General features: G+C 44.0%; 1 protein-coding gene across 2 annotated transcripts in view; it reads right to left on the bottom strand.

Annotated features, from left to right (window-relative positions):
- The window catches only part of SPATA5 (spermatogenesis associated 5), a 449967-nt gene that overhangs the window by 434632 nt on the left and 1136 nt on the right, over positions 1 to 14199 (bottom strand). The window contains exons 2-4 of one of the 2 annotated variants that reach the window (XM_037830598.1): positions 13290 to 13414; positions 12072 to 12229; positions 455 to 513 (exon numbers count right to left, since the gene is read on the bottom strand). In XM_037830598.1, coding sequence (XP_037686526.1) covers positions 455 to 513; positions 12072 to 12229; positions 13290 to 13414 — 342 coding nt within the window. The remainder of the gene's footprint in view (positions 1 to 454; positions 514 to 12071; positions 12230 to 13289; positions 13415 to 14199) is intronic. The other variant, XM_037830599.1, reaches the window with a different exon arrangement.

The raw sequence follows: 14199 nt of genomic DNA, 5'->3' as shown, positions 1-14199 counted from the left end.
AAAATTCCTTGTGTTTCACCTATTCACCTCCTGTCATGCTGATGCTGAGATCTTCTACATTCAACAGATCTAGGATTCTATCAAATGTATCAACAAATAGCCAGGAATTCCATGTTCCAAACTAAACTCAACCAAACTAGCACACCTATACCCCAATTCAAACATTGTTTTGTTTTGTTTCTTACTGGAAAGACCATGAACTCCAGATAAAAAGGTCTCACTTCTCCTACTGACTTTGTTCATAGAAAAATCATGTATTCTCTGTAATATTCAAATGCCAATAAATTAAGTGGGAAACAACACATCTCTGTCTCACAAGGGTATCAATTCATTGAGGGAATATTCCTTAAGCTATTTTGCAGAAAACTATTATGAATACAAGATCTCAAAGACACTTTACTTGTTGCTGCCTTGCTTCTCAAAAATTAAGAAAATAATTTAAAATATGTCTCACCTAGTTTTCTGAGAAGACAACCAGTCAGTTCTTCTTCATTAATCTCCGTATCTTTGTCACTGTATGAAGTGTAATAGAAATTGGCATTAAGTATATCAGAAACTAAAATGTAATGTAAAATGACAAATACATATCTGGAAATGATTCGCACAATTTTTGAAGGACCACAACAGCTTTCGAACATTTCTTATGGCCAGGAAAATCTTTTACAAGTTGGTGTCCTTGTAATGGCCTAAAATCAGTGTACACATGTATGTGCATATATACGTACACTGCCTGGGGGTGGGTGTATACAATGAATCACAATGAAAAATGTATGGTTTTATTGTGTTTTGTAGTTAAAAACATTTGAAAAACACTGGCCTAAATTAATCATTTCCTTTCTGAAGGTGCCACCCTTGGAGAAAGGCTTTTATGTTTATCTTTTTAAAACAATTTTATTCACACACCATACAATCAATCCAAAATGTGCAATCAATGACTCTCGGTATAATCACCAAGTTCTGCATTCATCACCACTATCAATTTGAGAACATTTTTATTACTCCAAAAACAAAAATCCCATTTCCCTAATACCCTCCTATTATTGACACAGCATTGGTATGGTACTTTTGTTACATGCCAACTGATAAAAGAGCATTATAATATTACTGTTAACTATAATCCATAGTTTTCATTAGACATATTTTTTCCCATATACCACACTATTATTAACAACTTGTAATAGCGATGTACATTTGTTCTAGTTCATGGAAGAACACTCTTATACTTGTACTATTAACCACACTCATCATCCACAACAGGGTTCACTATGTTATACAGTCCCGTGTTTTATCCTCTAGCTTTCCTTCTACAAAGGTTTTAATTAATAGCTTACTTCACTCTCTTGATATGATTTATAAACTGTCTCTTCATGAAAATTAAACCCTATATAGTATGCTATCTGAAGAGATAGAATTACAAAAAAAGAGTGTAATGGTTGCAATGGATGTTAATTCTAGAAAAAAAGGCAGTGCCTGAGAAAAAAATGAGATCCACTTATTTGACTGTTAACTGTATCTTCCATGAAGCTTGCTTGTTTGAATTCAGGAAGTAGGCACACCCAAAAATCAATGTACTTGTAAAAAAACATACTCCTGGAGAGTTCTCAGAACATGTGTCTTTTTCCTCCTCTGTGTGTAAGCAGCCCGTATCAGCAGAAGAGGCCTCCAGGTGCTCTGCCAGTGACCAGTGGAGGGAGGGAGGATAAGCTTAGCTCAGGGGGAAGAGTATTAGCAGACCCATCAGGTCAAAATCAAAGCCTTGAGAGACGGGGAAGATGGTGGCATAGAGAGGAGTGGAAGCTAAGTAGTCCCCCTGGAACAACTTAAAAAAAACAGAAATAACTAGTAAATACTCCAGAATAACTGCGGGGTGCCAAACAAGACCGTCCACTCATCATACACCAACCTGAATTGGGAGGAATGCCCGAGAACACAGCATAAAATCTGTAAGTAAAACCTGCGGATCCAAGTCATGAGGCCCCTCCCCCATAGCCCGAGCTGCAAAGCCTCGTGGTGCCAGAGAGAAGCTTTCTCCCAGCAAGCAAATACGGCTCAGCTGAGCTCCAACTGGGGTTTTTAAGTAGTGAGTGTGAACTGCTCACTACAGGTACAAATCCCCAAAAAACAGACGGAGGCTTTGGGTGACGACTGACCTTGGAGAGCCGGAGGGTCGCCTTGGACTAGGTCTGAAAGGGACTATCTGTTTCTTTTTTGGCTCAGTGGAGAAAGCTCCAGCCATTACACTTCCCAGTGCTGTGACTCAAAGAAGGGTGGAGATACCACAAGCAGAGAGAGATCATTGAAATGCTAATGACCTCCCCCTAGGGGGTCTATCTTCTCTAAGAGGAAAGGGGTGGGGCCCTTTCCATTTAGAACCAGACTCCAGAGCCTGGGAGAACACGGCCTCACCTCCTCACACCAGTCAAGAATTATAAGCCAACAGCCACCACCTGCTGGGCAGAAAAGCACAGTGACCTGAGGCATCACAGGAACCAATTTTCTAAGAGACACCCTCAGATAAACCAGATACTGAATATTTCTTCCCTCTGGGACCTGAGCCTGTTCTGGTCTGGGAAAACCTGATTGGGATAACCAAGGAAACCATGCCTAGACAACAGAAAATTACAATCTACACTAAGAAAAACAAAGTTATGGCCCAGTCAAAGGAATAAACGTACACTTCACCTGATATACAGGAATTTAAACAACTAATGCTAAACCAATTCAAAAAGTTTAAAGAAGATATCACAAAAGAGATAGAGGCTGTAAAGAAAACACTGGGCATACATAAGGCAGAAATCAAAAGTTCAAAAACACAACTAGTAGAATCTATGGAAATGAAAGGCACAACACAAGAGACGAAAGACACAATGGAAACATACAACAGCAGATCTCAAGAGGCAGAAGAAAATACTCAGGAACTGAAGAACAAAACACCTGAAAGCCTACACGCAAAGGAGCAGATGGAGAAAAAAATGAAAAAATATGAGCAACGTCTCCAGGAACTTAAAGATGAAACAAAGCACAAGAATGTACGTATCAGTGGTGTCCCAGAAGGAGAAGAGAAGGGAAAAGGGGTAGAAGCAATAATAGAGAAAATAATTAATGAAAATTTCCCATCTCTTATGAAAGACATAAAATTACAGATCTAAGAAGTGCAGTGTACTCCAAACAGAATAGATCTGAATAGGCCTACACAAAGACACTTAATAATCAGATCATCAAATGTCAAAAACAAAGAGAGAATCCTGAAAGCAGCAAGAGAAAAGCAATCCATCACATACAAAGGAAGCTTAATAAGACTATGTGCGGATCTCTCAGCAGAAACCATGGAGGCAAGAAGGAAGTGGTGTGATGTATTTAAGATACTGAAAGAGGAAATCTGCCAACCAAGAATCCTATATCCAGCAAAACTGTCCTTCAAACATGAGGGAGAGCTCAAAATATTTTCTGACAAACAGACAGTGAGAGACTTTGTGAACAAGACACCCACCCTACAGGAAATACTAAAGGGAGCACTACAGAGTGATAGGAGAAGACAGGAGTACGTGGTTTGGAACACAATTTTGGGAGATGGTAACACAGCAATGTAAGTACACTGAACAAAGATAACTATGAATACGGTTGAGAGAGGAAGGTGGGGAGCATGTGAAACACCAGAAGAAAGGAGGAAAGATAAAGACTGGGACTGTGTAACTTGGTGAAATCTAGAGCGTTCAACAATTGTGATAAAATGTACAAATATGTTCTTTTACGAGGGAGAACAAGCAAATGTCAACCTTGCAAGGTGTTAGAAATGGGGAGGCATTGGGGGAGGGATGCAATCAACGTAAACTAGAAACTGTAACTAACAGAATCATTGTATTATGCTTCCTTTAATGTAACAAAGGCAATATACCAAGGTAAATGCAGATAAGAGGGGGGATAGGAGAGGCATGTTAGACACTTGACACTGGTGGTGCCTGACTCTTTACTCTGCTTTGATTTAAGGTTATTTTTCCTTTTGCTGCTTCCTAGTTGTCATTTTTCTTCCTCTTTCTTTTGCCTCTCTACCTTCTTTGACTCTCCCTCCTGCCTTGTGGAGGAAATTGTAGATGCTCTTATATAGACAGTGGTGAAGGTGGTAAACACATAAATATATGACCATACAGAGAACCATCGATTATTTACTTAGGATGGAATGTACAGTGTGTGAATAAAACCATATTAAAAAAAAATGGGCTGATGACAAAACCTCGAGGGCAATATACTGAGTGAAATAAGCCAGACACATAAGGACAAATATTGCAGGGTCTCACTGATAGGAACTAATTATAATATGTAACTCATAGACATGAAATATAAGGTATCAAGATACAGGGCGAGGCTTAAGAACGGGGAGCGGTTGCTTAGTATGAGCAGAATGTTCAACTAGGATGAACTTAAATGTTTGGAAATGAACAGAAGTGTTGGTAGCAAGATGTGAGAATAACTAACAGTGCTGAATGGTGTGTGAATGAGGTGGAAAGGGGAAGCTCAGAGTCATATATGTCACCAGAAGGAAAGCTGGAGATCAAAAGATGGGAATGTATAAAACTGAACTTTATGGTGGGCAACGTCCATGACTAACTGTACAAATATTAGAAATCTCTTCCATGAACCAGAACAAATGTATGACAATACAATTAGAAGTTAATAATAGAGAAGCACATAGGGAAGAAATATATACCTATTGCAAACTATATACTACAGTTACTATTTCAACATTTTTTCACAAACAGTAACAAATGTACTATACCAACACTACGAGTCAACAATTGAGGGGGGTTGGTTAGGGATATGGGAGGATTCGAGTTTCCTTTTGTTTTTTTCTTTTTTCATCTTTTACTTTATTTCTTGTCTGGAGTAATGAAAAGCTTCTAAAAATTGAACAAAAATTAAGTGTGGCTATGGATGCACAGCTGTATGAGGGTACCAGGGGCAATTGATTGTACACTTTGGATCTTTGGATAATTGTGTGGTATCTGAACAATCCCAATAAAAACTTTAAATAAAATGTAAAAAAAAAAAAAATCAAAGCCTTATTCTCCAATCTTTATCAGTAATAAAACCAACATATTCATATAAAAGAAAGAGAGAAAGAACTAGAACAAGGAGGAAATTTTATGCATCAATTACATGTATAAACTAAACAGGAAATTGTATCTCCTTAAATGCTTATATTTAGTTCTGTTTATAGGACTCTGAATAAATTTATACTTAAATTGCTTCTATTTAATAAACTCATTTACAAAAACACTCTTACCAGTTTTGCTTTTAAAAAAAGAATAGGTGCAGATAAATTCATTTCCACTAGAAGGAGCTCTAATCTTTCTAATAAAATTTTTCAGCTGCAACTGAGGGGTTTCAGTAGCAAATTAAAATTACTAATTTTCCGATCAGAAATTAACTTTCTTGTCTACGTTATGCTACCATATTTAAAATGTAAGAATTTTTTTAAATATAAAAAACTAAGCTTTCATTTAAAACATACATAGCCTCTCTATAATAGACAACAGATAGCAACTAAGACTGCTGAACCCTCAAGAGGTCAAACTAGTTCATCGATGATGATAAACATTCCACTCCACTGATTACTGCTGCCAGCAGAACTGTTTTAAGATATAGTCCTAAAATTACTCTGGTTTAATCTGAGCAGTACTACCCAATATCTATAAAATAACGGGCAAATTACTCCTCCTGACTGAGCCCATTAACTCATCTGTAAAAAAGGGATAAATGTAGATAACTTGTAGGGTAAGAGAATTAAACAAGAGAAGACAAAGGAAATAGTGCATGTGTGCACATATACATATATGTGTACAGGATACATGCATTATATATATATATACATAAAACATCCGGCATACAGCAGGTGTTTAACATACATTAGTTCTCTTTCTCTTTCTGCTTTGCGGGACACTGATTACGTGCTTCAACTTGGCGGGCCTGGGCTGGGGGACCTGATCAGCCCCTGGGGAGGGTGGTGGGCACGGGCGACAGCGCCCTCTGCAGCCCCCCGGGCCTGGGAAAGTGAGGCCGGAGGCAGGCCCCATTTCCTCACCCAAAATAACACTGTTAGGGGAGGCTTGCCGGAGGGAACCGCCTTTTCCCCACCCCCTTATCTTGCCCGGACACTCCCCGTTGCCAGTGCAACTCCCATTACCACCAGTGCGCATACATTGTTGCCAGACACCGTTACCGGAGCAACTCTCGCCCCTTTTCAATCAACCTCCGCGCCCTCTCAGAACCAATCCAAGCCTTTAACCTCTACAGCTACCCCGCCCTCTAAACGCCCGATATAAGCTTGTACTCTCCCCTAATAAACTCTCTTGGCTTCTTTACCCTAAAAGAACCGTGTCCCGCTTGTTCCTTTCTCGCCGCCCTCCATACTTTGCACGCCTACGCCGGGGACCGGGCCCAGTCCCCCGCCTCGCCCTCGCCTCCGGGAAAGAGCCCCCGCCGCCGGTGCCCTCCAAGCAATCCTGAGAGCCTAGGATTTGGTAACCGGCCGCCACCTCCCCCCCCAGACGAGTCAACTGCGACCGCAACTGGCGCCCAACGTGGGGCCCCTGGAATTAAAAGTCCTCTCCATGCAGCGGTCCAGTAAAACCACCCGCTCGCCCGGACGCCTCTCCAGCTCCCCTTCTCCTCGCCTGCAAAGTAAGGGCCGCCTCTCCCTCGCCGCCCCGCGGAGCCGCCTCTCCCTCGCCGCTCCACGTCCGGAGCCGCCTCTCCCACGCCGCTCCGCGCCCGGGCCGCTCTTCCTTTCCCGCGTTAACCTAACTCTTACCCCCGACTACCTTTCGTCTTCTCTTCCTATGTCCCCCCATTCCTCCTAACACACTTCCTCCAGTAGCTTTCCCTCTTCCCCTCCATTACTTTGCTGTGGTCCTTTGTGTCTTTGTTTCTTTGTTTCGCGCGGTGTGCCTCTTTGCGACCGCCCCCCCCCAAACTGCTCTCGCTACTAAAGGCTCCTGCCTTCTATTCTCGCCGTCTCCTTCGGCCTCGCGACCACGGTTTACCTCATTTTCTTTACTCAATAATCAACCCCCCTTTTTCTTTTCTCACTCCGCTATGGGTAATCGTCTATCTGCACGCCAAGCACCCCAAGTTTGTGCTCTGGCTGGTCTCCTAGACACACATCGCTGTAAGGTGTCTGTCCGGCAGCTGCAAGTATACTGGGACCTCCTGCTGCCCTTTAACCCATGGCTCACCACTTGCCATCTTTGGGACCCTGTTACTTATGATCACCTTATTGATCGGGTCACCAACGCCATGGAACATGAGAGCAAGCGCTTCCCTCCCGGCTTGCTCCCCACCTTAATAACCGTCCGCTCCTGCCTTCAAGGCTCCCTCCCCCCTGATCGAGGCCCCATTAAATCCAAGGAGGCCCTATCAACCCAGTCAACAGATTCAGACAGCGATACTAATGTAGACCACGATTCGGACACAGAGTCCTTAGTCGAGCAGATTAACAACGCGCTCGAAGTAACTCCCAAAAAACAAAATAACACTGAGCCTCGCCAAGATGGCGAACTTCCTCCTCCTCCTTCTTCTTCCATCGAGGGGAGGAAGTGCTCCGGCGATGACGTCAGCCCTAAGCTGGGCCGGAAACCGCAAGCGCTTTACCCCGCCCTTTCACAGGGCGGAGCTAGTCCACCATCTTATGCCTTAGCCACTCCCACCGCGCCGCCGTCTTGCGACGCTTGGGGCCTCCCACTTCCGCCTCCCCCTCCGGCGAGCTCCCCCTCGGAGCCGCTACCGGCAGCTGCCGCCGCTCCTCCCACCCTGCCGACTAACAACCCCTGGCTGCCTTCTACACCTCAAGGCAACCCTTGGGGCAACGCTGCCCCTACTCCCACTCCCGTGCCAGGCCCTCTGCAAGCGCGTCCTCCTTTCTTTCGTGCTTTTCGCTGCTTTCCCCTTAACCTTACCCCCACACCTCAGAAACCGTACGACTGGTATCCCATTAATTCGGATACTATCAAGCAGCTTCGCAGGGGCGTCAAGGAAAACGGGTTAGGTAGCCCATACGCTTCCCAATTACTGCAGGATATCGCCATGGACTTTTGCCTCCCCCAAGACTGGGCCTCGCTTGCCCATTCCATTCTTAACCCCGGCCAGTTTGTTGATTGGCGTGCCCACTTCCAGGCAGAAGCAGCTAGGCAGAGCGAGCAAGATGCTGCCACTGGGGCCAATCATAACCCCGAAGCTTACTTGGGCACGGGAGCGTTTATAAATGCATCCGCCTATATTAATGCACCTGCCACCTTTTGGCCTATCCTTTGGGAAATCGCCTTACGAGCGTTTGCCAACTGCTCTGCCTGTCGGCCTAATAAATTCACCAAGCTCTTCCAGGAGCCGAGTAAGCCTTTCGCCACCTTTGTCTCCAGAGTCGAAGAAACCTGCGCTCGAAAGGTAAATGATCCCCAGGCCCAATATTACATGTGCCCATCCTCAAATCCTGGAAAATCGTACTGCAATTCCCCCAACGAGTACTACTGTGCATACTGGGGGTGTGAAACATTAGCCACTAATTGGAAGCCTCCTGTTCCTAATCATTACCTTACCTTAAAGTGGGCCCCTACAGGGTGCAAACTCCCTACAGTTAACTGGCTCGGCCAAGAAAGCGAGGAATCCTGCACACATCTTAATCTTACAGTGCAGCTCCCCACTGATCCCTCCTGGTTACTCGGTCAAACTTGGGGCTTCAGAATCTATGAGAAAGGAGCCGACCCAGGATCACTTATTCTCATAAAAAAGGAGGCTGCAAACCAACCAGGCCAAAATACTGCATTAAGAACACCCTCTGGCATAGGTCCCAACCAAGTCATTAACCCCCTTTTTCCACAGCCCCCCAGCCGCACCTCGAGTACAAGCAGCACACCCGGAAACCGCACCTCAGCTGCAAACGGCGCGTTGCCAACACCACCACCCCAACCTCGTCCGCCCCCCGCCCGTTACTCCTCTCCCCTCCTCAGCCTTATCCAAGCGGCCTTCACCTCAGTGAATTCCTCCAACCCTAATCTTACCTCCTCTTGTTGGCTTTGCCTCTCCACTTCCTCCCCCCTGTATGAGCCAGTTGCCTCCAACCTCTCCTTTTCAGAAAACACAGAGGACAGCCCCTCGGAATGCAATTGGAATACCTCTGCCGTCCCCCTAACCTTTCATTCAGTCTCCTTTACAGGAAAGTGCATCCGCCCTCGCTCAAGTAACTCTCCCAACCTCACAGCTTGCGCCGACTACTCATCTCCCAGCAGCTCTGCAAAATTTCTCATCCCTCATAACTCCTCCCAATGGCTCTGCTCCTCTACAGGGCTTACCCCCTGCCTTAACGTGCAAACCCTCAATACAACTAATGAAACTTGCCTCCTAATTGTCCTCATCCCTAGGGTCCTATACCATAGCGAGGAAGACTTCTTCCTCCGCCTGGAAACAACTGCAGCTTCTGCCCCACTGCAAAAGCGAGAGCCCATCACCGTCCTCACGATTGCCTCCCTCCTAGGTCTTGCAGGCGCTGGCACCGGAATCGCTGCATTAGCCAGTCAAGGCTCCGCCCTAACTCACCTCCGGGCGGCTGTTGACGAGGACATTCGTCACCTACAAGACGCTATTTCCCATCTTAAAAATTCTGTCAATTCCCTCTCTGAGGTAGTGCTCCAAAACCGCCGAGGTCTCGACCTTCTCCTCCTCAAAGAAGGAGGCCTTTGCGCCGCCCTAGGAGAAGAGTGCTGTGTATATGCCAATTCCACGGGTCTCGCCGAGGACAGCCTAAAGAAGGTCCGAGAGGGACTGGAACAATGCAAAAGAGACCGTGAAGCCACCAGCTATTGGTCCCACATCTTTACCCCCCTCCTCCCTTACCTCCTCCCTCTCCTCGGCCCCCTACTAATGATTATTCTAGCTCTCACCTTAGGACCCTGCATTATCCGCAGAATTGTCCAGCTTGTAAGGAAACAAACGGATGCTATTTTCTCCTCGTTCGTGCAAGTCCAGTACCAGCGACTCGCCACCTCTGACGCTCCCTACTCCGAGATGACAACCAACCCTCCGCGACCTCACCGCCACCGGTCAACCCGCCGACCGCGAGGCCCTTCTCGATCGCCTGAACATCGCACCAACCTCGAGCTCCAGCTTCTCTGAACCTCCAACTTTAAACCCCCCACCCTCGTCCATCCCGCAAGCAGCAAGGCCCCTGTCGAGCGCCCGGGCGCCACACCAACGCCGAGCTCCAGCCTCGCTGAGCCACCGTCAACCCCTTTTTCCCCTCCCCGGCCTCCCCCTTCCCTCATCCCTTAGCGGGCCTCTCCGGTAAGCTTCTTCCTTTAATTAGAAAAGAAGGGGGAAATGCGGGACACTGATTACGTGCTTCAACTTGGCGGGCCTGGGCTGGGGGACCTGATCAGCCCCTGGGGAGGGTGGTGGGCACGGGCGACAGCGCCCTCCGCAGCCCCCCGGGCCTGGGAAAGTGAGGCCGGAGGCAGGCCCCATTTCCTCACCCAAAATAACACTGTTAGGGGAGGCTTGCCGGAGGGAACCGCCTTTTCCCCACCCCCTTATCTTGCCCGGACACTCCCCGTTGCCAGTGCAACTCCCATTACCACCAGTGCGCATACATTGTTGCCAGACACCGTTACCGGAGCAACTCTCGCCCCTTTTCAATCAACCTCCGCGCCCTCTCAGAACCAATCCAAGCCTTTAACCTCTACAGCTACCCCGCCCTCTAAACGCCCGATATAAGCTTGTACTCTCCCCTAATAAACTCTCTTGGCTTCTTTACCCTAAAAGAACCGTGTCCCGCTTGTTCCTTTCTCGCCGCCCTCCATACTTTGCACGCCTACGCCGGGGACCGGGCCCAGTCCCCCGCCTCGCCCTCGCCTCCGGGAAAGAGCCCCCCGCCGCCGGTGCCCTCCAAGCAATCCTGAGAGCCTAGGATTTGGTAACCGGCCGCCACCTCCCCCCCCCAGACGAGTCAACTGCGACCGCACTGCTTTTTATTTTGTTGTTTATTAAACTGTTATTAAATGCTCGGACAACATTTTCCTGTTTTTAAAGTAAAAAAACATGCCAAAGTCAAACATGGAATCTACAAGTAGCAGAAGAAAACATTTTTAAAACCAAGCTAACAATTGGAAAACGTTTTGTGATATTTGCGTTTACTATAAAGACAACCCAAAGTTTGCCACTAATGTGATATAAAAGTCTCAAAAGATGTTTTTAAAATTAATTTTGATAAGACATATATGCAAAGTGAGTCAAAATGCTATCAGATATAGAGAATCTAAGAGGATGGGTGACATACATTATATTGATAGGTTGACTCAATTAATTAATCTTTGGTGAGGAACTATTTAAACATATGACAGAAATGACCATTGGTCTTACTAGTTTGAATAATCAATGTTAAAATACACAATCACATACTTGGCTTGAGCAGTCTTAATTAAAACTTGTTTCTTGACAACTCACAGTACTCAACTCCCTCTTTCAAAAACCATAAAACATAACAAGAACCCTTGGTTACACTGCAAACCACTATGAAAAATGTTTTGAAATGTTCACCAATAATAATTCATCTCACCTAAAATGTCAAGGCATATTCTAATCAAAGGACATGAGAGAGTCCCTAATCCACAGATAACAAAATACTCATCTATCCTGTACTGTCTAATATAGTACCCCACTAGCCACATGTGGCTATTAAGCACTTGAAATGTGACTTGTCCAAACTGAGATGCGCTACAAGTATAACATACACACTGGGTTTTGAAGACTTAGTTCAAAAAAAGAACATAATTTTTAATATTTATTATATAATAATATGTTATATATAAGTATATATAACATTTTATGTATATTAAGATTTTAGATATGTTGGTGATACAATATATATTATTAAAATTAATTCTACCTGTTTCATTTTGCTTTTTAAATGTGGCTACTAGAAAATGTAAAATTACATATGTGGTTCACACTTTTAACTCTCTAATGAGACATGATTATTACTCTTGGACAGTCCTGATCCATTCAGTCACCAAAGAAAAGAGCCAAACCTGAGTGTCACATCTATTTCCTCAGCCTGTAGCACAGCACCAGTAAGAGGCTGAACCTGGACAGCATCACCAGACTTCACACCCACATTCTTCTGTGCCATTTCACTCAGGCCAACCTTGCCTCCAGGAAATCCTGCCACAGGCCAGGCTGTATAGACCTGCCCAGAACATAAGAAACAAATAATTTAGAAAATAAATATTCAAAGAATACCATAAATTTATAAGGCAGAATGCTAGGCATAGTCAAGTACATGGATCTGCAAAACACAGTCCTGACTCCAAAGGAGTTACAATCTAAACCAAGTTGCAACAAGATAAACTGCAATAAAAATAAATAAAGATAGGAAAGCTTTTTAAAATATTGTATCCTTCTGTGAAGATCAGGAATGATTCCACGAACAAGGTACGAGATCTGAAAGGTGGATTTAGTAACAGAGACAAAGGCATTTAGAAGTGATAAGAAGAAAATGAGAAATATATTGACAGCAAAACAACCAGGGAGCAAGTAATCCAGCCTAGAGCATAAACTACATCCAGGATGTAGTGAAGGACAAGGCAGAAGACCATCGCTGGAACCTGGACCTTATCAGACTTAAGTGTTAAGAGAGAAGAGAAGATTTCTGGCTCAAGTAGTATATTAAGCTCACACATTCATAGTCCTCTCTTCCACAAGATGCAGTAAACGATTTGTAAGAGTATAAACCAAGAACAATGAAAAGAATAGGAAGGGTGCCATTAGCTGACAAGAGATTTCAAAACATTTCTATAGGGTCCCCAGTACAAGAGAGAACACTGACTGACAGAGCAGTCAGAAGAAGCCATAGCTGCCGGCAGGGAAGAAGCCAAGCTGCCAAAAATGATCCAGGAAAGGTTTTGGACTTCCAATGTCAAGTGTAATGAATGAAAGGCTGCAAGGACAAACACAGCTGGAACCAGGGAGAGTAAATTAAACACTTACTTTTGGACAGATGACCCTCATATCCCAAAATAACATTTTTGAAAAGAAATGTAATTAACAGACTCCAAAGCTCTCTCCACCACATGCCATTTAGGGGCTACTATTCCCAGCATAGTCATAGATATCCAAGGAAGAGACAGTTTGTTGTCAATGTCATTTAAAACACAGATAGATTTGCATTTATTCCTACTTGTGTTGAAAATTATAATCAGAAATATCTCAAATCTTTCTAAACAAAAGGAAATGAAAAGCACTCTTACCTCTTGTTTTCCATCCAAACTGGTAAGCAACACTGGTCGACCTATACATATATTAGCAGACTTCATAGTGTTGAGTCCGAGTTGAACAAGGGAATTCTGGAATGTTTTAGGAACTTTGTCATCCACTATGAAGAAAAAGAAAATCATTTTTGTACTATTTTGTAACTGACATTAATGCTCACTTTCTTTTTGGAGTAAATAAAATGCTCTATCCATATAACCATATGAACACATTTATGCACTGGAGAAACCACTGTTCCAACCCTCCTTATTTTAACAGATTTACAACTAAACTCTTTTGGAGGTCCACTGATGGTATAAGGGCTAACTAAAAACTATGAAGCTTTATGGGGTGTTAGTTTTTGATATTTTTTTTATCTCTAATTTCATGAAGAACTGAATATGCTTGCACTAGAGAGTATTAGAGCTTTTCATAGTAAATGTTCTAAGTCAAGTCTGCTATTAGTATTGAAAGGCTTAAACTGGGAAAAGCATTAACTGGGGAACTGAATTCTCTTCTCTTTTCAAAATGGCATTTCTAAATGGCTCTCAAGATTATCTTACGTTTCCACTTCTGACCCACAAGTTAGTAATCAGAAATTTTTCTTTTCTATTCCCAAGAATATGTGGATAGGACAGTAACAAAGGTTTTATTTCTTAGGCAAACATGCTTACACTGACTGAAATAAAAATTAGTGATTTCAATGTTTATTCCCAAGAAGGGGCTGAAAATGCAGCCCAGTTGGCATCATTTCTGAAAAAGATTTGCTACACATCTCTGCCTCTTCTATCTACCCCCAAGCTCCAGATTTGGTTAGGTGTCTCTCCTCTGACTCTCTCAGCAGCCTTTGCTACCATAGATACTAACATTTATCACCATATTAATTTTATAGTCTTTCTCCTAAACTGT

Source organism: Choloepus didactylus, chromosome 3 (assembly GCF_015220235.1).
Source record: "Choloepus didactylus isolate mChoDid1 chromosome 3, mChoDid1.pri, whole genome shotgun sequence".
Lineage (NCBI taxonomy): Eukaryota > Metazoa > Chordata > Mammalia > Pilosa > Megalonychidae > Choloepus > Choloepus didactylus.
This window is presented reverse-complemented; position numbering and strand designations above follow the sequence as displayed.